The 22,704-nt window shown below is 45.1% G+C and overlaps 1 protein-coding gene across 3 annotated transcripts in view; it reads left to right on the top strand.

Moving 5' to 3' along the window:
• Window positions 1-22,704, top strand: part of clns1a (chloride channel, nucleotide-sensitive, 1A) — a 61,305-nt gene that overhangs the window by 25,131 nt on the left and 13,470 nt on the right. For 2 of the 3 annotated variants that reach the window (XM_060923469.1, XM_060923471.1), the window contains one exon: window positions 704-770. In XM_060923469.1, the coding sequence (XP_060779452.1) occupies window positions 704-770 (67 nt within the window). Of the gene's footprint in view, window positions 1-703; window positions 771-4,911; window positions 5,178-22,704 lie in introns of those variants that run through there. The other variant, XM_060923470.1, reaches the window with a different exon arrangement.

The raw sequence follows: 22,704 nt of genomic DNA, 5'->3' as shown, positions 1-22,704 counted from the left end.
ACGAGGCTGCTTGGAGGGGTGTGCTATAATTATTTTTTTTATTTTTATTTTTTTTTCACCTAACCCAAAATGAAGGCTTATTGAATATATGTTTGGTTAAACATCCAAAAACATTTTATAACACATGGCTAAATCTTCATATACTTTCTTCAGTCTACATGATATTTATTTTTAAACAAGAGGTATTATGAAGTAGTATAATTGGATATTTAATTTTAAAGTGGCTCTAAATTATCATCCACAGAACATCCAGATGTTTGATGATTTTGCTTTTAAACTAGTGGGTTCGGCGGGGGGGTGATTTTCGGTTGTCCAAGACACATTCATAACAGTACAGTAGATTTTGTTCATGATTTATAGATTTACAGTAAGTGAAACTGTGTCCTAAACCAAATCTGCATGAATGGTTAAGTGGTTTGGGACAGATATGCTCTGAAAAGGTTTTGGGGGAAATTGACTTGTCTTGCGTATTAGCTACATTCATCTTGTGTATTCGAGTAAGTGGATAATTGTGTAATTTTGAGTTTCCACTGAATCATTGATTTTAAAATTATGCAGTTGCTTGAATTGAGATTTTGTGGCGATGCACAGTGTGGACTAAATGTTTTGAGTATGATGCTGTTACCATGACAACCTCTATAGACCAGTAAATAAAATGCTCTACAGATAATCTCTGATCTCTATCTTTGTATTCGTTCTCCAGATGGAATGGAGGTCGATCCGAATACTGCAGTAGCTGGACAGTTTGACGATGCTGATGTTGATCACTGGTAAATATCTTCTTTTACACCTACATCACACTTTAATTCTTAAGTTAGTGTCAGTCAGGTGAAGCTTATTTCTCATCTTTGTTTAAAAAGTTAAAATGTATAAGCTTAATATTGCACTTCTGTTTTATCTTCAGTCTCTGGCTGTTAGATATGGTATAATGTTGCGTTTATGAAATTGTCATTCTTTTTTTAGGTCATATGGTTATGGAAGTTTGCAAGATTGTAAATGTATGTCAATATGATGGTGTTTTGTAATGTCCGGTTATAAAGCTGAAAACCAATTATATGTTTCACATGCATGAGACAGTTTTTAAAAGGGTAAACTTCATGCACTTGGAAATCAGGTGGATTATATATATCCCTAGATTGACCACTTTATGCATACTTCTTTAATGCTTGTATATAAATAAGTATTCCCCTCATTGAAATGTTTCACATTACTATCTGAAAATGAAATGGACATGATTGGGATTATATGCCATGAATCTACACAAAATTCACTATATGGCCAAAATTTTGTAGACACCTGATGATCACACCCATATGTGGGCCTTTTCCAAGCTGTTGCTACAAAGGTGGAAGCAAACAATTGTATACTGTTCCAGTATGACAGTGCCCCTGTGTACACAGCAAGGTCCATGAAGCAGAGATGCCTACTAGTACGGATTGGCCGTATTTTGTACGGAAAAGTTACGTAAATACGATGTTATGGCAAACAGTGTTATTCTGTACGGAATTATTATAAAGTCTTAAATTCCAGTGAGTTGTTTTTAAATGTCCAAGTGACTTTTTCAATCCATGTGCAATTCACGGCTATTTATTTTTACGACAATCACACATGCTGTGTGTGACATGCGCAGATTCTGCACATGCTGTGTGTGACATGTGCAGATTACGCACATTTGCTCGCGCTATTTTCGATACGGTGGAATGGCCTTGCATTACACCCAGTCAAAAGGGCAATGGATACGCGCACTGCAAACTGTGTAGAACTGACATTAACATCACTCATGGTGGTCGCGATGACTGCACGCGGCATGTCAACTACAAAAAACATATGGAGTATGCTGAAATGGTGAGTCAGGCGGAAAGTAAATCTGGGGGTATCCAGCAGTTTTTTACGAAATCTGTGGATGAAAAGACACGGAACGTGACACGTGCTGAAGCGGTGATGGTTGACCTGTGCTTGGAGTTGAACTTGCCAATTAGTGCCATGAAATGTGAGTTAAACTTATTCAGGTTCTTTTTACATGTCTGATTTTTATTCACTGAAATATCAAACACTGGCTGTACTTCTTTAATTCTTTTCATTTCATTAAAGACATTTAATTTAATGTCTCTTCAGTGTTGCAAGTGCAAATGTACATGTAGTATGATCAAAAACAGAATTTTATGATTAGTGCTGTTGGGATTGTGGCAAAAAATTGATCATTCCACTGTTTTAAATACAATTATCAATGCCATTTTATTCAATGTCTCTTCTGAAGCATTATGCTGAAGTATTTATATATTGGGACATTAAGATAACAATGTCAGACTCTCTTTGGCTTGAAATAAGAAATTTTTTTAATTTTATTAGAATTTGTTAACAGGTAGAACATTTTGCCAGGCAATATAATAAAACTTTTGAGGAGTTACATTCAATACCAATGATTGGTAGTCAACCGTAATGTCTGCAAACAGGGAACACTATTGTATTTATAAAAATGTGATATATTGTATGCTCTAGAAATTTGTTGAGTGGAAATTCAGTTGAGATGGCTGCTCGCGTTTTGTTTATTCAATTCACACAAAACAGTTCTTTTTAATAATTTAAATCTCATCTCATTATCTCTAGCTGCTTTATCCTGTTCTACAGGGTCGCAGGCAAGCTGGAGCCTATCCCAGCTGACTACGGGCGAAAGGTGGGGTACACCCTGGACAAGTGGCCAGGTCATCACAGGGCTGACACACAGACACAGACAACCATTCCCACTCACATTCACACCTATGGTCAATTTAGAGTCACCAGTTAACCTAACCTGCATGTCTTTGGACTGTGGGGGAAACCGGAGCACCCGGAGGAAACCCACACTGACACGGGGAGAACATGCAAACTCCACACAGAAAGGCCCTCGCCGGCCACGGGGCTCGAACCCGGACCTTCTTGCTGTGAGGCGACAGTGCTAACCACTACACCACCATGCCGCCCTAATAATTTAAATGTTAAACATATTGGTATATACACCTCCTTTATAATGGAAATGTGCATAAATTAATGTTACTGAAAGTCATTCCAAAATACTGAAAAATGTTTTCAAGAATACTGAAATTAAAAATTTGGGGTAGGCATCTCTGATGAAGACATGGCTTGCCAAGGTTGGTGTGAAAGAACTTGAGTGTTCTGCATAGAGCCCTGACCTCAACTCTGCCAAACACTTTTGGAATGACCTGGAATGATGACTGCACCCAAGGCCTCCTTGCCCCACATGAGTGCCTGACCTCACGAATATTTTTGTGACTGTCTGGGCACATCCTCACAGCCATGATCCAAAATATAATGGAAAGCCTTCCAAGAAGAATGGAGATTATTATAGCAGATAAAGGGGGATACTAAATTGTAAATGAGATGTTCAGCCAACACTTATGGGTATGATCGGTTAGCTGTCCACAAACTTTTGACCATATAGTGTATGTGGTAAAATGTTGTTGTTTTCTATGAATCCAAATTGGAGCTTTTTCACCTTGGCAAAAACCCAATACTGCTCTTCACCCTGAGAGTACCATTCTCACAGTGAAGCATGGTACTGGTAGCATAGTGTTGTAGGGAAACTTTTGATCATCAGGGACTGGGGAACTTGTTAGAGTTGAGGGTAAAATGGATTGACCCAAACACAGGGTAATCTGAAAAGAAAACCTGATTAGCGCTACGTTCACACTGCAAGGCTTAATGCTCAATTCCGATTTTTTTGTGAAATCCGATTTTTTTGTGAGGTCGTTCACATGAACAAATATATGCGACTTGTATGTGATCCTCAGTATGAACGAAAAGCGACCTAAAAGTGTTCCGCATGCGCACTGCAGGATACGATGACGTCACACGCAGTGAGCATGGCCAGTGTTTACGGAAGTAAAACCGCCCGGTTGCGGTATGACTCATCCAATCTAGCTTGAATAGCTGCATCCCCCCAAATGGAAATCAGCTCCCTAACCTCTGCGTCCTTCCATTGAGAAGATTCAGAACCTTCACAGCCCAAAGCGTCCCTCGCATTGATGTCATGCGCAGGGGCGCAGATACGTTTTTTGAACTGGGGGGGGACAAAGCTGCCAGCAAACCAACCCCAACCCCGATATGCCTGTCAAACTTCGTTAGTAACCATAGCAACCAAGCTCGAGCTCGCAACCTGTGCAGTCTGCGCAGCTCAACCAACCGAATATCAGTCTTTGTTTTGTTTTATGTGAGTTGTTGCAACTATATGTATACACTGCTGTGCACCTCAATAAACTGAATGGTAATTAGTCTTTTGATTTTTCCGTGAGGTTTGCCTTATGCAAAGAAAGACAGCATAGACGTTTTTTCCTCCCTATAAGTGGGGGGGACCGAACGAGGTGAATTTAAATATGACTCGTCCCACCCTCTATCTGCGCCCGTGATTATGCGCCATGTTGTTGTAACTTTTTTGAGAGACCCGCCGCCTACTTCAGCGCAGAATAGTGACGTTTGTGGCTTGTTGATGACGTGAAAGTCGGATGAATGCGACCTGGCGGTTCAGACTGAAGTCACATATGAAAAGAGCGGATAGGAATCGGAATTAGCACCACATATCCAAACGGCCTGGGTCGGATTTGAAAAAATCGGATCTGTGTCGTTCATATTGTCAATAAAAGATCGGATACAGGTCACATATGGGCGAAAAGATCGGATTTGAGTCACTTCAGCCTGCAGTGTGAACGTAGCCTTAGTCTGCAAGAGACTTGAGACTGGGGTAGAGATTTAACTTCCAACAGGACAACACCTCTGAACATACTGCCAAAGCTGGAGTGGAATGGTTCAAAACTAAGAACCTGAATGTGTTGAATGGCCAAGTCAAAGGCTAGACCTCAATTCAGTTAAGAATTTGAAGAAAGACCTCCATTTCTTACTGTAATTGGTTTTCTGCAGATGCAGTATACTTCATTGCTACTACCTTAAAGCACTTCAGAGGGATCGGAGTGGCCAGGATTTGTTCAGCAAGCAGTTTTCTCCAGTCTGCTCCCTACGTTAAGTGGAACTGCTGGATTTCAACACAGGATTTCCTAATGCCAGCATCATTTCTGTGTTATGTTTTGTATTTTTCCTTCAGAGCAAATTACAAGTGCTCTCTGGAAGCAAGTCATTTGTATGAAATGTCATGAAATAAAAGACCTCCCCCCCCCCCTTTGCATAAAGCACTTGTAAAAGATGCCTAATTTCCTTTTAGGTGTGAGGGTGTTTTTTTGTAGCACTCAAGGCATGATGAAAGCAAGAAGTATATATTTTGCATTCCATCTTCTTGGTTTCATAAGTCAGGAACAGTTTTATTGCTGTCAATAAAATCCCTGTTAGATTTGGGTGTGAGAGAGAGAAACTACAATATTAGTGTGAAGTCTTGTCTGGAAAAGCTGTATACATTCGGTTTTCAAACTGCACTTATATTTATAATTTTTATTATTATATTATTACTGGTGTGACCCTCTTGGGCAGCAATAACTGCAACTAATAGAATGCCTTTATTGTCACTATACACATGTACAATAAGATTAAAAGCAACTCCAATAACAGTGCAAACAGTGTGTAGAGGGGGAAAGAAAAAAAAAATGAGGGGGTGTAAGGGGGGTATGGTAAGGTGCACAGTCCTGAGGTGTACGTGTTGTCTCGTCTCGTCTCGTCTCGTCTTCTTCCGCTTATCCAGGACCGGGTCGCGGAGGCAGCAGTCTAAGCATGGAAGCCCAAACTTCCCTTTCCCCAGACACCTCGGCCAGCTCCTCGGGAAGAACACCGAGGCGTTCCCAGGCCAGCCGAGAGACATAGTCCCTCCAGCGTGTCCTGGGTCTTCCCCGGGGCCTCCTCCCGGGGGGACATGCCTGGAACACCTCCCCAGGGAGGCGTCCAGGAGGCATCCGAAAAAGATGCCCGAGCCACCTCAGCTGGTTCCTCTCGATGTGGAGGAGCAGCGGCTCTACTCCGAGCTCCTCCCGAGTGACTGTGCTTCTCACCCTATCTCTAAGGGAGCGCCCAGCCACCCTGCGAAGGAAACTCATTTCAGCCGCTTGTATCCGCGATCTTGTTCTTTCTGTCATTACCCAAAGCTCATGACCATAGGTGAGAGTCGGAACGTAGATCGACCGGTAAATTGAGAGCTTCGCCTTTTGGCTCAGCTCCTTCTTCACCACGACGGACCGGTAAAGCGACCGCATCACTGCGGAGGCTGCACCGATCCGCCTGTCGATCTCACGCTCCATCCTTCCCTCACTCGTGAACAAGATCCCGAGATACTTAAACTCCTCCACTTGAGGCAGGACTTCTCCACCAACCTGGAGAGGGCAAGCCACCCTTTTCCGGTCGAGAACCATGGCCTCGGACTTGGAGGTGCTGATTCTCATCCCAGCCGCTTCACACTCGACTGCAAACCGCCCCAGTGCATGCTGAAGGTCCTGGTTTGAAGAAGCCAACAGGACAACATCATCCGCAAAAAGCAGAGATGAAATCCTGTGGTTCCCAAACAGGATTCCTTCCGGCCCCTGGCTGCGCCTAGAAATTCTGTCCATAAAAATTATGAACAGAACCGATGACAAAGGGCAGCCCTGACGGAGTCCAACATGCACTGGGAACAGGTCTGACTTACTGCCGGCAATGCGAACCAGACTCCTGCTCCGTTCGTACAGGGACCGGACAGCCCTTAGCAAAGAGCCCCGAACCCCATACTCCCGAAGCACCCCCCACAGAATACCACGGGGGACACGGTCGAATGCCTTCTCCAGATCCACAAAGCACATGTGGACTGGTTGGGCAAACTCCCATGAACCCTCGAGCACCCTATGAAGGGTATAGAGCTGGTCCAGTGTTCCGCGACCAGGACGAAAACCGCATTGTTCCTCCTGGATCCGAGGTTCGACTATCGGTCGAATTCTCCTCTCCAGTACCCTGGAGTAAACTTTCCCTGGGAGGCTGAGAAGTGTGATTCCCCTATAATTGGAGCACACTCTCCGGTCCCCTTTCTTAAAAAGAGGGACCACCACCCCAGTCTGCCACTCCAGAGGCACTGTCCCCAACCGCCACGCGATGTTGCAGAGGCGTGTCAACCAAGACAGCCCCACAACATCCAGAGACTTGAGATACTCAGGGCGGATCTCATCCACCCCCGGTGCCTTGCCACCGAGGAGCTTGCAAACCACCTCAGTGACTTCGGCTTGGGTAATGGACGAGTCCACCTCTGAGTCATCAGCCTCAGTCTCCTCAGTGGAAGACATGGCGGTGGGATTGAGGAGATCCTCAAAGTATTCCTTCCACCGCCCGACAATGTCCCCAGTCGAGGTCAACAGCTCCCCACCCGCACTGTAAACAGTGTTGGCAGAGTACTGCTTCCCCCTCCTGAGGCGCCGGACGGTTTGCCAGAATTTCTTCGAGGCCGACCGATAGTCCTTCTCCATGGCCTCCCCGAACTCCTCCCAGTTCCGAGTTTTTGCCTCCGCAACTGCCCGAGCTGCAGCACGCCTGGCCTGCCGATACCCGTCGGCTGCCTCAGGAGTCCCGGAGGTCAACATGGCCCGATAGGACTCCTTCTTCAGCTTGACGGCATCCCTTACTTCCGGTGTCCACCACCGGGTTCGGGGATTGCCGCCACGACAGGCACCGGAGACCTTGCGGCCACAGCTCCGAACAGCTGCGTCCACAATGGAGGTAGAGAACATGGTCCACTCAGACTCAATGTCCCCCGCCTCCCTCGGAAGCTGGGAAAAGCTCTCCCGGAGGTGGGAGTTAAAGACCTCCCCAACAGAGTGCTCGGCCAGACGTTCCCAGCAGACCCTCACCATACGTTTGGGCCTGCCAGGTCTGTCCAGCTTCCTCCTCCGCCAGCGGATCCAACTCACCACCAGGTGCTGATCAGTTGACAACTCAGCCCCTCTCTTCACCCGAGTGTCCAAGACATAGGGTCGGAGATCAGATGACACGACTACAAAGTCGATCATCGACCTCCGACCTAAGGTGTCCTGGTGCCACGTGCACTTATGGACACCCCTATGCTCGAACATGGTGTTCGTTATGGACAAACTGTGACTAGCACAGAAGTCCAATAACAAAACACCACTCGGGTTCAGATCGGGGAGGCCGTTCCTCCCAACCACGCCCCTCCAGGTGTCACTGTCATCGCCCACGTGAGCATTGAAGTCCCCCAGTAGCACAATGGAGTTCCCAAGTTTGAGCACCCCTCAGTACCTCTCCCAGGGACTCCAAGAAGGCCGGATACTCTATACTGCTATTTGGCCCGTAGGCACAAACAACAGCAAGAGCCCTCTCCCCAATCCGAAGGCGCAGAGAGGCGACCCTCTCGTTCACTGGGGTAAACTCCAACACATGGCGGCTGAGCTGGGGAGCTATAAGGAAGCCCACACCAGCCCGCCGCCGCTCACCATGGGCGACTCCAGAGAAGTGGAGAGTCCAGCCCCTCTCGAGGAGCTGGGTTCCAGAGCCCAAGCTGTGCGTGGAGGTGAGCCCGACTATCTCTAGCCGGTACCTCTCAACCTCCCGCACAAGCTCAGGCTCCTTCCCCCCCAGCGAAGTGACATTCCATGTCCCAACAGCCAGCCGCTGTGTCCGGGGGTCAGGTCGTCGAGGCCCCTGCCTTCGACTGCCACCCAATCCACACTGCACCAAACCCCTACTGCTACCTCTGTGGGTGGTGAACCCACAGGAGGTCGGGCCCACGTCGCCTCTTCGGGCTGAGCCCGGCCGGGCCCCAGTGTACGTGTTGTGTTTCACATTATGGAGTGAGGTATTGCACATTATGAAGTATTGCAAGGTAAGGTGCACAGTCCTGAGGTGTATGTGTTGTGTGTAGGGTGCACAGTCCTGAGGTGTATGGACTATGCACCCTACATACACCTCAGGACTAAACATTTCTGGTAACTGCACACCGGCTTGGAGGAATTTTAGCCCGTTCCTCTATACAGAACAGCTTCAACTCTGGGATGTTGGTGGGTTTCCTCACATGAACTGTTTGCTCCAGGTCCTTCCACAGCATTTTGATTGGATTAAGGTCTTTGACTTGGCCATTCCAAAACATTAACTTTATTCTTCTTTAACCATTCTTTGGTAGAACGACTTGTGTGCTTAGGGTTGTTGTCTCACTGCATGACCCACCTTCTCTTGAGATTCAGTTCATGGACAGATGTCTTGACATTTTCCTTTAGAATTCACTGGTATAATTCAGAATTCATTGTTTCATAAATGATGACAAGCCGTCCTGGCTCAGATGCAGCAAAACAGGCCAAACCGTGACACTACCACCACCATGTTTCATGGATGGGATAAGGTTCTTATGCTGGCATGCAGTGTTTTCCTTTCTCCAAACATAACGCTTCTCATTTCAACCAAAAAATTCTATTTTGGTCTCATCTGTCCACAAAACATTTTTCCAATAGCCTTTTGGCTTGTCCATGTGATCTTTAGCAAACTGCAGACGAGCAGCAATGTTCAGTTTGGTTTAGCATTTTGCCCTAAGGTTATCAGCTGGGTAATGTTTGCTCCTTGTACCTCCTCGTGTTCATGACTCACTAATCAGTAAATCATTCATGAGCTGCTCCCCAAGTCTCTACTATTATCAGAGTTTTTGTGTGCATGTGCCTGCTCAGCAGGATATTGGGCTCAAACACATTACTTCAAGAACTGCTTAGTCATGAAAAGATTTAGAAAGAAGAGAGACTGTCAACACTTTTTGTTGAGGTGTGACTTTTTGTCACGATGATCCTAAGTTATATTGTATACAGCACCAGTTAGAAGTTTAGATGCATCTACTGATTCATAGGTTTTTCTGTATTTTGACTATTTTCTACCTTGTAGAACAATACTGAAGACATCAAAACTATGAAATAACACATGGAGCATATATGAAATTATGTGGTAACAAAAACTTTTCATATTTTAGATTCTTCAAAGTAGCCATCGTTTACTTTGATGCTTTGCACACTATTGACATTATCTTTACCAGCTTCATGAGAGAGCCACCTGGAATGCTTTTCACTTAACAGTTGTGCCTTGTCAAAAGTTAATAGTGGAATTTCTTGTCTTAATGCGTTTGAGATCAAATAGTAAATAAAAATACTATTCCACAACTGTAATAATCCATGTAATGTCAAGAACTACTCAAAAAAGTAGAGAAATTGACAGTCTTTCATTACTCTAAGAAGAAAGAAAAAGAAACCTTTGTCACATGCACACTTCAAGCACAGTGAAATTCATCCTCTGCATTTAACCCATCTGAAGCAGTGAACACGCGCGTGCACACACTCAGAGCAGTGGGCAGTCACACCAGAGCGCCCAGGGTCAGGTCCCTTGCTCAAGGGCATGTCAACCTAACTGCATGTCTTTGGATTGTGGGGGAAACCGGAGCACCCGGAGGAAACCCACACGGACACGGGGAGAACATGCAAACTCCACACAGAAAGGCCCTCGCCGGCCGCTGGATTCAAACCGGGAACCTTCTTGCTGTGAGGCGACCGTGCTAACCACTACACCACCATGCATGAAGTGTCTTATTTTTACTTTTTTTTTTTAGTTATTAATAAAAATGAAGAAATTTTTTTTAATTAGGCGTCCAAACTTTTTTTGACTTGTACTATACTATGATCACAAGTTTAATATAAAGTTTCACATCCTAATAATTCAGTAACCTTGTATTACAGCTTAAAATATTACAGTAAGTAAGCATGACAGGGTCTGCACTTAGGAAAATAATCACTTATCAAAATGTTGCCAGCCATATCACACCACATTATAATATAATTTTCTAATAATAATATAATCTACTACTAATAATAATAATTTAATTATTAATTATAATCCGTTCAATTTATATAGTGCCTTTCTCACAACCAAGGGCACTTTACAATTGGGGAAAGAAAAAAAATAGTCCACTAAAAGAAGGTCAGGACGTAATTCCAATGGCGTAGCTACCACAGTCCCATCAGGCGCACCACAATAAATCCCACACAGCCTGCACAGCTGCCTCGCCGCCGCCAGGCAATATCGCTCAGAACATCACACCATGGATCCACAAAGCGAGCACAGAAGCACCGCCACACAGAGTGGTAATTCTAAAATTAGAATTTTATGTTAAAGAATGACACAACATAATTTTGAACCATTTATAGTTGGCTATAATGTTGTGAAACGTCAGTCAGACAAAAAAGTGCAGTTTGTCATATTCGCAAGAAATCTGAGTGTATACTCATCTGTACTGAACTCAACTTTCAATGACTCCTTCCGTTAACGTTAAATAAATGTCTTCTTAAAGAAGATGTAGTTTATCTTGAATGTCACGAGGAGATGAAGAGTTGAATCAAACTGGTTGTTTATTAACATATCAAGTGACTAACATCAAGAACATTACTTGCTCTGGTTCCTGCTGACATTGTATAATGAGATCTCGCGAGCTAGTCTGGTGATACATGAGTCTAAACACTTCATAACAAAACAGCACAGCTGTCTACATCTCCCTTCTTTAGCTGTGCCTCCAACTGGAGTGAATTTACATCCATTACTTTAAAAAAAATATACATACCACATTAAATGAAAAGTTACCTGCTTTCACTTGAAAGAGATATACTGTATGGTGTGTCCATCTGAACCTATAACTTGGACAATTCCAAAATTTGCAACACAACAGATACTAAATAAAAAACATTCAGATATCTTTTTAAGGTGTTTTTTTCTTTCTTCTTACATTTCATCTAACTTATATACAGTAAATCCTCTAATACTGGCCTGTATTCCATTACTGGCCGGGACTCTAATATTGGCCGGTCTCGCTGTCGGAGGAGGTAAATAATGGCCGGACTCTAATACAGGCCGGGGCTATAACCAACGATGTTTCTGAGATCATAGTGGCCTTACACAATCGTTCCGATCTGAAAGACAATTGTGATCAGTGGCGCCCCCAGGTGTATGGCCGTACGCACTAGGCGTACCTTGGGGAGAGAGATATTTTTTTTTAATTATAATTGTTACCTGAATGCTTTGGCAATGCAGCATAATTTGAGAAAGAAAGAGAGAGAGAGAGAGACGTGTGTGTGCCGGCGCATTTGTGTGCTTCAGGAGTGGGCGGGGTGTGCGTGACCAAGAAAGCTCATTGGTCAATGCAGATATACTTTTCTTGCACCACTGAGATTCTCTCCAGTTTTGAGAAACGGAGACAGACAATCGTCAGTAGTCAGAGCTTGTGCGAGAATTTATTGAGAAGCGAGTCAAAAATGAGTAAACGAACCCTGAAACAAACGAGCTTGTTTCAGACTTTTACGAAAAAGTCCAAAAGCAGTGATCCAGGGGTGTCATCTGCTTGCCAGTCCTCTCCAGTATCAGCTAGTAACACGGCACCGGCAGCTTCCACTCCTCCGCAACCTAGCAGCAGTACGCTGCAGCTGGATGCTAGCTCAGTTCCTTTGAGGGAATTGCCTTCATCTACCTCTGAGTTTGAAACTAGCCATACATCCAGTGAATTTCATATAAGAACACCTACATCTCCCCATGTCCCTTACGATCAGATGGTTGCTCCACCGTGCTGACAAATGAGCCATCAGATAGCTTTACACTGTAAACCCGAATAAGTTGAGTTTACTTAAAAAAATTGAGGAAAGTGGTTGCCTTAAAAAAAAATAAGTAATTATTAATGATTGAATTGAGTACCTTAAACTTACAATCTTCTGGTAAGTTTAAGGTACTCAATTCAATCATTAATAATTACTTATTTTTTTTTAAGGCAACCACTTTCCTCAATTTTTTTAAGTAAACTCAACTTATTCGGGTTTACAGTGTACTAATGAGCCACGAGTCAGCCCGCTATCACTGACATCAGATTTATCAGACATAGGTAAACTTCAACCAGATGCCTTAAAATGTGCACCGGACTCTGTAAAGCTCAATGTCCTACAGAACCGCTTCAAACCAGACAGAGGGTGGGTGGCTCCTTCTACTCTGATTTTCGGTAAACTCAGAAAAATACCCGAGGAGTTTTTCAACGAGTCTATGTACCCCACGTTGCGCTACAGTGTGTGTCAGAGTCGTGCGTGCGGTAGTGCTGAGCAAGTTCACTAGATTCTAATCGAGGCTATAAAGAGTTTATTGTTTATTGTCGTGTGTAGTTCACATATGTTGTTCAAATATCAGCCTGTGTTCATGGAAGGCTATTGTTCAATTTCAAGTTAAAGTTCTATCGTTGTTTTGTGTATAAGCCTATAGATCGACTCTTCATAGAAACTGCAGCACGCAAGCGTTTTTTTGGGGGGGCGGGGGGGGGGGGGGGTGGATTACACCGCTAGTGCGTACCTTACAGTTCAACCCTGCTGGAAAGGATGTCTGAATTACCGGTATTTGTTGATAATGTTCTGTATACCGTTATGGTAACTGTACTTTTTCAATAAATGAACCTATTTTATAGGTTCAAATAGACACAAAATCTCGTTTTTATTCATTCCACTGGTAGTCTGTTTTGCTCAAATAGAAATAGAGGCCTGCCTCTAATTCTGGCCTCCTTCCAATAATGGCCTGGACCAAGATGCACTTGAGTGAAATAAAGGCCTATATTAGAGGATTTACGGTACTTTCTGTTTGGTTTAGATACTCTGCCAAACCTGGTAAGATACCCAGAAGTGGTGGATTGAGCTGGGCCTATAGCCTGCACCTTCATGTGGTGCTCCAACACCTTGCTGGGAGTCTTTTCTTGAGTCAGTTCATTATGGCACGACTCTGGTACTGCCTTTTCAGAATTTTCAGGCAGTGACATTTTGTTGATCAGCAGCTCAGGTGTGTGCTGTGACAGGTCTCTGTATGTGAAGGTTTTGGCTCCTTAACAGGCAAGACATGGCGTCTGTTTCGTCGGTACTCCTTTCCTTCAGACTCAATGATGTATGAACGTGGTTCAGTGCACTTCTTCCTCACGATCCCCAGTTTGTTATACCCCTTTGTGGTTTGTAGTCTAACCACCTGGTTTGGTGTGAGGGGTGTCAGTGGCTTGCTGGTTCTGTCGTAGTAGTGTTTCTGTGTTGTGCGCCTCTTTTGCAGCTGTGCCTTGACCTTGGTGGTGGCCTTTGCTGTTGGTCTCAGCAGCTGTTTGCAGATGGGCAGGGTTGTTCTGGTGCGTCGGGACAGTAATCTTTGTGCTGGTGATCCAAGGACCATGTCACGGGGTGTATTCCGCATCCCTAGCAGATTCAGGTAGAAGTCAGTTCCATCTCGCTCTGTGGTCTCCAGCAGCTTCTTTGCACTCCTCACAGCCCTCTCACTGAGCCCATTGGACTGCGGGTACTCTGGGCTGCTTGTCAGCAGCTGAAAATCCCATGCTTCTGCAAATTCCTGAAGTGCTTGGCTAGTGAACTGGGTGCCATTGTCGGAGTATAACTTCAGTGGTATGCCATGTACGGAAAAGTGGCGCTTCAGCTTATTTATGACAGTCTTGCAGGATAGGCTGTTGAGCTGGTCAATTTCAAACCCCCTGGAGTATGAGTCAACGAGCACCAGGTAATGATGGCTTTTCCATTCAAAGATGTTGGTGGCAACGATAGACCATGGTAGGTGAGGGACTGTGTGCAGTTTTAATGGTTCCTTTTGTTGGTGCGGTTTCAAGCTGTTACACATGCTGCATGATGAAATGGCAGTCTCTATGTCCCCATTCACTGATGGCCAGAAGACACTTTCTCTTGCCCTTTTCTTTGTTGACTCTATCCCTGGGTGTCCTGTGTGTAGCACACGAAGGTATTCGGACTGCAGAGAGTAAGGCACAACAGCTCTGTTTCCTTTCATGACGATTTCATTCTCCACAAGCAGCTCATCACGGAAGTTGAAGAATGGTCTCACCTCAATGGGTACACTGCTTACATGTCTCGGCCAGCCATTCCGAATGCAGTTGGTGACCTTCTGGAGGACACTGTCAGACGCTGTGTGCTTGCGAAGTTCTTCAAGGCGCCGTGGAGATATCATTTGTAGGGCCATTACCTCAAACTCTGGATTTTTGGCATATTGCGGGCTGACGTTGCACTGTGGTACGCGAGAGAGGGTGTCAGCCAGGTAGAGATGTTTGCCTTTTTTGTAGGTGAATGTTAGGCTGAACTTCTGCAACTGCAACATCATGCGCTGTAAGCGCGCTGGGACTGTGTGGAATGGTTTGTTGTGGATGGTGACAAGAGGCTGATGGTCAGTCTCAATCATGACAGGCTTGCCGTAGATATTGACCCTTCCCACTCACGTGACCTTCGTAAATGCGACCGCCATTTTGGACATGAAGTGGACTTCGGTTCGAATTGGTTTGAATGCGAGGAAGATGACAAACGAAAAACATAAAAGAAAAAGGAGCGAGATGCAGAAAACACCTTCACTATCCAGCGACGTAGGGCATTTACAGGGCGAGCAGAGGGAGAGGTATTTGCAAAAACTGAGGTTAGCAGGCTTAGAGAACGACGTTTACCGTACAGAAATAACGGTTTATGGCACAGACCCTTTCGGTTCTCGCTCATCTAGCTGCTACAATGACTGCTTAGACTGCAACAATAATACCTAACACACATTTGAGTATCCGTCGTAAAGACGTGAAACTCGTCGAGTGATGAGTGTGTTCATTGATAAGCTAACACAATCTAAAAGTAGACATACCATCACACTGCCCTGGCGCTGTGTACAGTTTACCTTCTATGGTTTGTGCACTCACTATTTGCCATTACTTTCTCCAACCGTTGTTACAGATTACAGGGAACGGCCTGGATTTAAGAGACAAATACATGTTCCTCTTGTTTTGAACACTTACTTGTAGGACATTACCTCTGATCTGTCCTACAGTCTACCAACAGCAAAGGAACACAACGTTAGCTAATGTCGTTAGCTAATAGCTACTACAGAAGAACAAAGAGGTTACAATGGGTTATTTTAACCTATTTGGTTACACACTCGCCGCCACAAAATGTTAACAGCAATGTAATGCCTTTTCTGGCTAATTTTATTCGTCTTACCTCCAACAAAGTGGTCACTACACAAGCGTTGGTATGCCGAGGGCTGCCAATCTTTCCTGTTAATGGCCGCTATCCATCTTCTCCGTCGGTCAGCATCTGTCGGGATCCGATGAAATGATAAATCTTGCCTTGTGTGTTGATGGTTACTACATCCAGGTGCACAACAATATAATGGCATGATGGAAGTCTTGCTGAAAGTAAAAACTTTCTTTGATGGCTATATTCCTTTCGATGCTTCGCTGTTGTTCCTTGTTGTTGGCTGTGGTAGACTACTGGTAGTTCATGTCCAAAATGGCAGCCGCATTTGTCGTGACGTCACGTGGGATGGGTCAATAGTCATAGAAGCGGTGACAGGCAAACACTACTGCAAGTAGTTCCTTTTCTATTTGCGCATATCTTGTCTCCGTCTGTGTCAATGTGCGTGACGCGTATGCTATCGGATTTCCGTCCTGGAGGCACGCAGCTCCGAGGCCATGTTGGGAGGCATCACAGGTGAGCGTTATGGGCTTCTCCACATTGTAGTAGTGAAGCACAGGTGGGCTGGTGATGCATGCCTTCAGCTTGGTGAATGCCTTCTGCTGATGCTCTGTCCAGCTCTACAGCACGTCCTTGTGTAGCAGTTGTCGCAGAGGTGATGTCAGCTCGCTCAGGTTTGGGATGAATTTCCCTAAGTAGTTGATCATTCCTAGAAAGTGTTGAAGAGCCATTTTGTCTTCTGGAGGTGGCATATCACTGATTGCTTTGATTTTATTGGGATCTGCTTTGAGACCTTTGTCAGTGAACATGTGACCAACGTAGTTCACCTCCTTGAGCCCGAATTTGCATTTTTTCGGGTTCAGTCTGAGTTTCACGTGTCTGGCACGATCCATCACCTTTCGCAACTTTGCCTCGTGTTCCTCAGGTCCTTTGCCGCCCACGATGATGTCGTCCACGATAATGGCACATGGATATCTGGCAAATATTTGTTCCATAGCCCTTTGAAAAACTTCTGATGCCGTGCTGATGCCAAATGGCATTTTCAGGAACTTGAATCTGCCATAGGGAGTTGTGAACGTGGTGCGAAGAGATGAGGCCTCATCCAGTCTGACTTGCCAGAATGAGCTCTTTGCATCCAGAACAGAGAAAATGGTGGCACCTGACATCTGGGCTGCCACCTCCTCCACTGTGCGCATTGGATGATGCGGACGCATTAGGGCCTGGTTCAGGTTCCTGGGATCAATGCAAATGCGAACGTCCCCTGTTTCCTTCTTATGTGTGGCCACCATGTTGGACACCCATTCTGTGGGCTCATCCACTGGTTCGATTACCCTTAAGGCTTGCATCCTTTGGAGCTCTTGCTTTACTTTTTTCTGCATTGCCGCTGGAACGCGGCGCGGAGGGCTGACAACTGGTGTCACATTTGGATCCACTTTCATTGAGTAAGTCACAGGTAAATCACCCTGTAAATCATCTGCGAATAGATCTGCATAATCTTGAAATATTTTCTGTGACAGTGTTTGATCCTGAACAGTGTCAATGTGGTGTACTTCACTGCTGAAAGTGACGAGTTTCATTTTCAGGCTGTCCTGTAAGCCCAAGATGGACTGCACATTTTCACTCACTACTTGAAATTGGAGACTGTATTGTATGCCGTTCAGTCTGCACTGTAGTGTCACTGCGCCAACTGGTTTAATCAGAGATCCACCAAATGCTACGAGTTTGATTTGTTTGATTGGCTTGCACAGTTCTTCATTTTGTTTTACCTGTTCGTATGTGTGTAAAGAGATGACGTTGCATTTTGCCCCTGTATCAACTTTTAATTTCAGGTTTTTGTCATTTACTGATACGAAACAATGTCCTTCCTTTTCATGAGAATCATTGTTTTTGCCTTGCTCATCATGTAGGGATAAGCCATCAATGGTGAATGTCTCCTCGCTGCCAGCTTCAGAATCTGATTCGGTGTAGAGCTGATGTACCTGTTTACTTGCTGTGCTTGATTTAGCAGATCTGCATACACTTTTGAAGTGGTTCAGTTTGCCACAGTGGTGACATTGCTGGCCTAAAGCTGGGCACTGATCATGCTTTGCTTGATGTGTTCCACCACAATTTCTGCACTTGGCAATTGTTGAGTTGACTTGTTTTGTTGAGCGTTTTGTCTGTCTGTTGAATCCTTTTTGTTTTACTTGTACGACATCTACACTGGCAGTTGCCGCGTTTTTTTGGACAGAGAGGGCTTTGGTGTGCTTTTCTGTGAGTTCACTGATGTGACAGATGCGTACAGCTTTGGAAAGTGTGAGGTCGGTCTCTTTCAACAATGTGCGTCTGACGGTGTCACTACTGATTCCGCAGACCAGTCTGTCACGTATTAGCTCGTCTTCTAATGCACCAAAGTTGCAATTTTTAGATTGATTTCTCAATGTACTCACATATGCCTTGATCGTCTCGCCTGGCTTTTGATTTCTGGTGTTGAAGTTGTGCCTCTCCATTATCACGTTTGTTTCAGGGTTGCATATTTCTTTGAATTTTCTTTTAAGACATTCGGGATCTTCCCTAGACTCCGCTGGTCTAATCACCTCATTTTCATCATTCCGGACTGCGGGTGCATACGTGAATGTCCGCTCCCTCTCTATGGCCTCGGGCCCCGCAAGATTAAGGAGTATGTAGGCTCTGGTCCTGGCTGGTTTGTTGCTATGAGCAGCAGCAATAGACCCCTTCGCATGTTTGTAAACAAACCGACCGTTGCCAGGATGCGTGCGCAGCCTGGACTCAGAAACAATGGCGCTGCCCATAGACCGGCATTATGAGCTGTCAGATTATGCAAAACAATTGTCGTTACAAGATCGAGAATGCTACATAAATAAGTTAACTCTAACAAGTGGACATCGCCTACCGGATCCGTATTTAATTAAAGAGTGGACGGACGATGTTAGTAAGTTCCCTGGTATACAATGGCCAGATATATACTCGTACCTTATTGACAAGACTTCAGTGTACACCCACGAAAAACTTCGTGCCTACAAGTCTTTAGACGCATATGATTATGTTATGTGCGGACATGTACAACTTGATTAACAATGGGACATTCATATTCATTTTGTTTTAATCAAATTATGCCAGTGATGTGATGGCAATGTGGCTTTAGCTACAACAGCAATTTGCAGGAGGTAATGGCATGAAAGGAATGAGAGTGTAAAGAGTGCAGCTAAGAGAAATCAGAGCTGCGTAAAAAGCGAGAGGCAGAGACCAGAAATGAAACTGAACGGGGTGGGAGCTAGGTTAGAGCAGTCAACGTAAGTTGGCATTTAGAGTGAGGGCACACAATTTTACCTTTCCATCCTTGCTTTAAAATTGTGATTTTCGGCATACACAAATAATGATGGCACAAAATCTGGACTGCTTGAGTCAAGCGAGACCTCTCCTACAAACAAAATTGCATGCAAAGCTAAGTTAACATGCTAACAATATTCATTACATTGTGTAACTATGACCCAGCTAATCAGACAAACATTACCAAAGTATTTTGCTACATCAATAAACAAAGACTAGAAAGAATAAAAAAGAAAGATTTAATAAAAAGCCTGATCTTACCTGTGATGAAGTGGGCGCTGCAAACCCGCGCATTTTTGATGGTGCTTTCATCCCAGTCTACACGTTTGATGGCTTGTAGCCATAGACGTCGGCGATTTTTTTGGAATGGGTGAGATCCTGCTGGAATTCTGAACATTTTAACCCCATCACTGCTACGATTCTGACACCCGACAACACAACAACTAGGCATTGCTGAGTCTTTTTTGAGTCCAGGCTGCGCGCGCAATTTCCTCTTATGTATGAACGACGTTTACTGTGAAGGGGTCTATAAAGATGTCATATTCGCGTTCAAACCTGTGCCAGTGCTCTGCTACGTTCCCGTCAAAGATAAGGGGGTCCGGGCGTCTGAAGCCGTCTGCCATAGTAGCTTGCTATTGCTAGGTAGTTGGGTAGCCTACCGTCGTGCGATTTCTTGGATCCAAAGCTGTCTGCAATTACGACGTGTGTTCATACCAGAGATCCCACTTCTGACACCATGTAGTTTATCTTGAATGTCACGAGGAGATGAAGAGTTGAATCAAACTGGTTGTTTATTAACATATCAAGTGACTAACATCAAGAACATTACTTGCTCTGGTTCCCGCTGACATTGTATAATGAGATCTCGCGAGCTAGTCTCGCGATACATGAGTCTAAACACTTCATAACAAAACAGCACAGCTGTCTACAGAAGACTTGACCATATGAACTATTATATGTTTGGGGTTTTTGTTAATATCTCTTTTAATCTGTTTGTTAATCATCTTAGATTATATACTAGTGCATCTCTACAATTAGAATATCATGAAAAAGTTCAATATTTTCCATCATTTAAGAAAATGAACATCTTATATATTTTACACTCATTACATGTAAACTAAAATGTTGCAAGCATTTTTCTATTTTAATTTTGACAATTATGGCCTACAGCACAAAAAAAAATCTCAAAATACAAGTATTTAATTTCACATTTGAGTAAAACCATATAAATATCATGCATCTCTAGGTCTAGTTTAGTACACACAACCACAATCATGGGGAAGACTGCTGCCTTGACAGTTGTCCAGAAGATGATCATCGACATCTTCCACAAGGAGGGTAAGCCACAAAAGGTAGTTGCTAAAAAGGCTGGCTGGAAAAGGTGCACAAGCAATAGGGATGACTGCAGCCTTGAGCGGATTGTCAAGAAAAGTCAATTCAAGAACTTGGAAGAGCTTCACAAGGACTGAGGCTGGTGTCCGTGCATCAAGAGCCACCATCCACAGATGTCTTCAGGAAAGGGGCTACAACTGTCACGTTCTTAATATCAAACCACTCCTGAACCAGAAACAATGTCAGAAGCATCTTACCTGGGCTACAGAGAGAAAGAACTGGACTATTGTTCAGTGGTCCAAAGTCCTCTTTTCAGATGAAAGTAAATTTTGTATTTCATTTGGAAATCAAGGTCCTAGAGTCTGGAGGAAGAGTGGAGAGGCATAGAATCCAAGATGTTTGAAGTCCAGTGTGAAGTTTCCACAGTCTGTGATGATTTGGGGTGCAATGTCATCTGCTGGTGTTGATCCCTGTGTTTTATCAAGTCCAAAGTCAACACAGACATCTACCAGGAGATTTTAGAACACTTCATGCTTTCATCTGCTGACAAGCTTTATGGAGATGTTGATTTCCTTTTCCAGCAGGACTTGGCACCTGCCAAAAGTGCCAAAACTACTACCACATGGTTTGCTATTGATATTATATATTACTGTGCTTGATTGGTCAGCCAACACGCCTGACCTGATCTCCATAGAGAATCTGTGGGGCATGTGGGGAAGATGAGAAACACTCAACCCAAAAATACAGACAAGCTGAAGACTGCTATCAAAGCAACCTGGGCTTCAAGAACACCTCAGCAGTGCACAGGCTGATCACCTCCATGCCACGCTGCATTGATGCAGTAATTCATGGTAAAGGAGCCCCAACAAAGTCTCGTCTCGTCTCGTCTTCTTCCGCTTTATCCGGGACCGGGTCGCGGAGGCAGCAGTCTAAGCAGGGAAGCCCAAACTTCCCTTTCCCCAGACACCTCGGCCAGCTCCTCGGGAAGAACACCGAGGCGCTCCCAGGCCAGCCGAGAGACATAGTCCCTCCAGCGTGTCCTGGGTCTTCCCCGGGGCCTCCTCCCGGGGGGACATGCCTGGAACACCTCCCCAGGGAGGCGTCCAGGAGGCATCCGAAAAAGATGCCCGAGCCACCTCAGCTGATTCCTCTCGATGTGGAGCAGCAGCGGCTCTACTCCGAGCTCCTCCCGAGTGACTGTGCTTCTCACCCTATCTCTAAGGGAGCGCCCAGCCACCCTGCGAAGGAAACTCATTTCGGCCGCTTGTATCCGCGATCTTGTCCTTTCGGTCATTACCCAAAGCTCATGACCATAGGTGAGAGTCGGAACGTAGATCGACCGGTAAATTGAGAGCTTCGCCTTTTGGCTCAGCTCCTTCTTCACCACAACGGACCGGTAAAGCGACCGCATCACTGCGGAGGCTGCACCGATCCGCCTGTCGATCTCACGCTCCATCCTTCCCTCACTCGTGAACAAGATCCCGAGATACTTAAACTCCTCCACTTGAGGCAGAACTTCTCCACCAACCTGGAGAGGGCAAGCCACCCTTTTCCGGTCGAGAACCATGGCCTCGGACTTGGAGGTGCTGATTCTCATCCCAGCCGCTTCACACTCGACTGCAAACCGCCCCAGTGCATGCTGAAGGTCCTGGTTTGAAGAAGCCAACAGGACAACATCATCCGCAAAAAGCAGAGATGAAATCCTGTGGTTCCCAAACAGGATTCCTTCTGGCCCCTGGCTGCGCCTAGAAATTCTGTCCATAAAAATTATGAACAGAACCGGTGACAAAGGGCAGCCCTGCCGGAGTCCAACATGCACTGGGAACAGGTCTGACTTACTGCCGGCAATGCGAACCAGACTCCTGCTCCGTTCGTACAGGGACCGGACAGCCCTTAGCAAAGAGCCCCGAACCCCATACTCCCGAAGCACCCCCCACAGAATACTACGGGGGACACGGTCGAATGCCTTCTCCAGATCCACAAAGCACATGTGGACTGGTTGGGCAAACTCCCATGAACCCTCGAGCACCCTATGAAGGGTATAGAGCTGGTCCAGTGTTCCGCGACCAGGACGAAAACCGCATTG

The sequence above is a fragment of the Neoarius graeffei genome, chromosome 6, assembly GCF_027579695.1.
Source record: "Neoarius graeffei isolate fNeoGra1 chromosome 6, fNeoGra1.pri, whole genome shotgun sequence".
NCBI lineage: Eukaryota > Metazoa > Chordata > Actinopteri > Siluriformes > Ariidae > Neoarius > Neoarius graeffei.
Note: the sequence above shows the minus strand (reverse complement) of the source record. Positions and strands in the feature narration are given on the sequence as shown.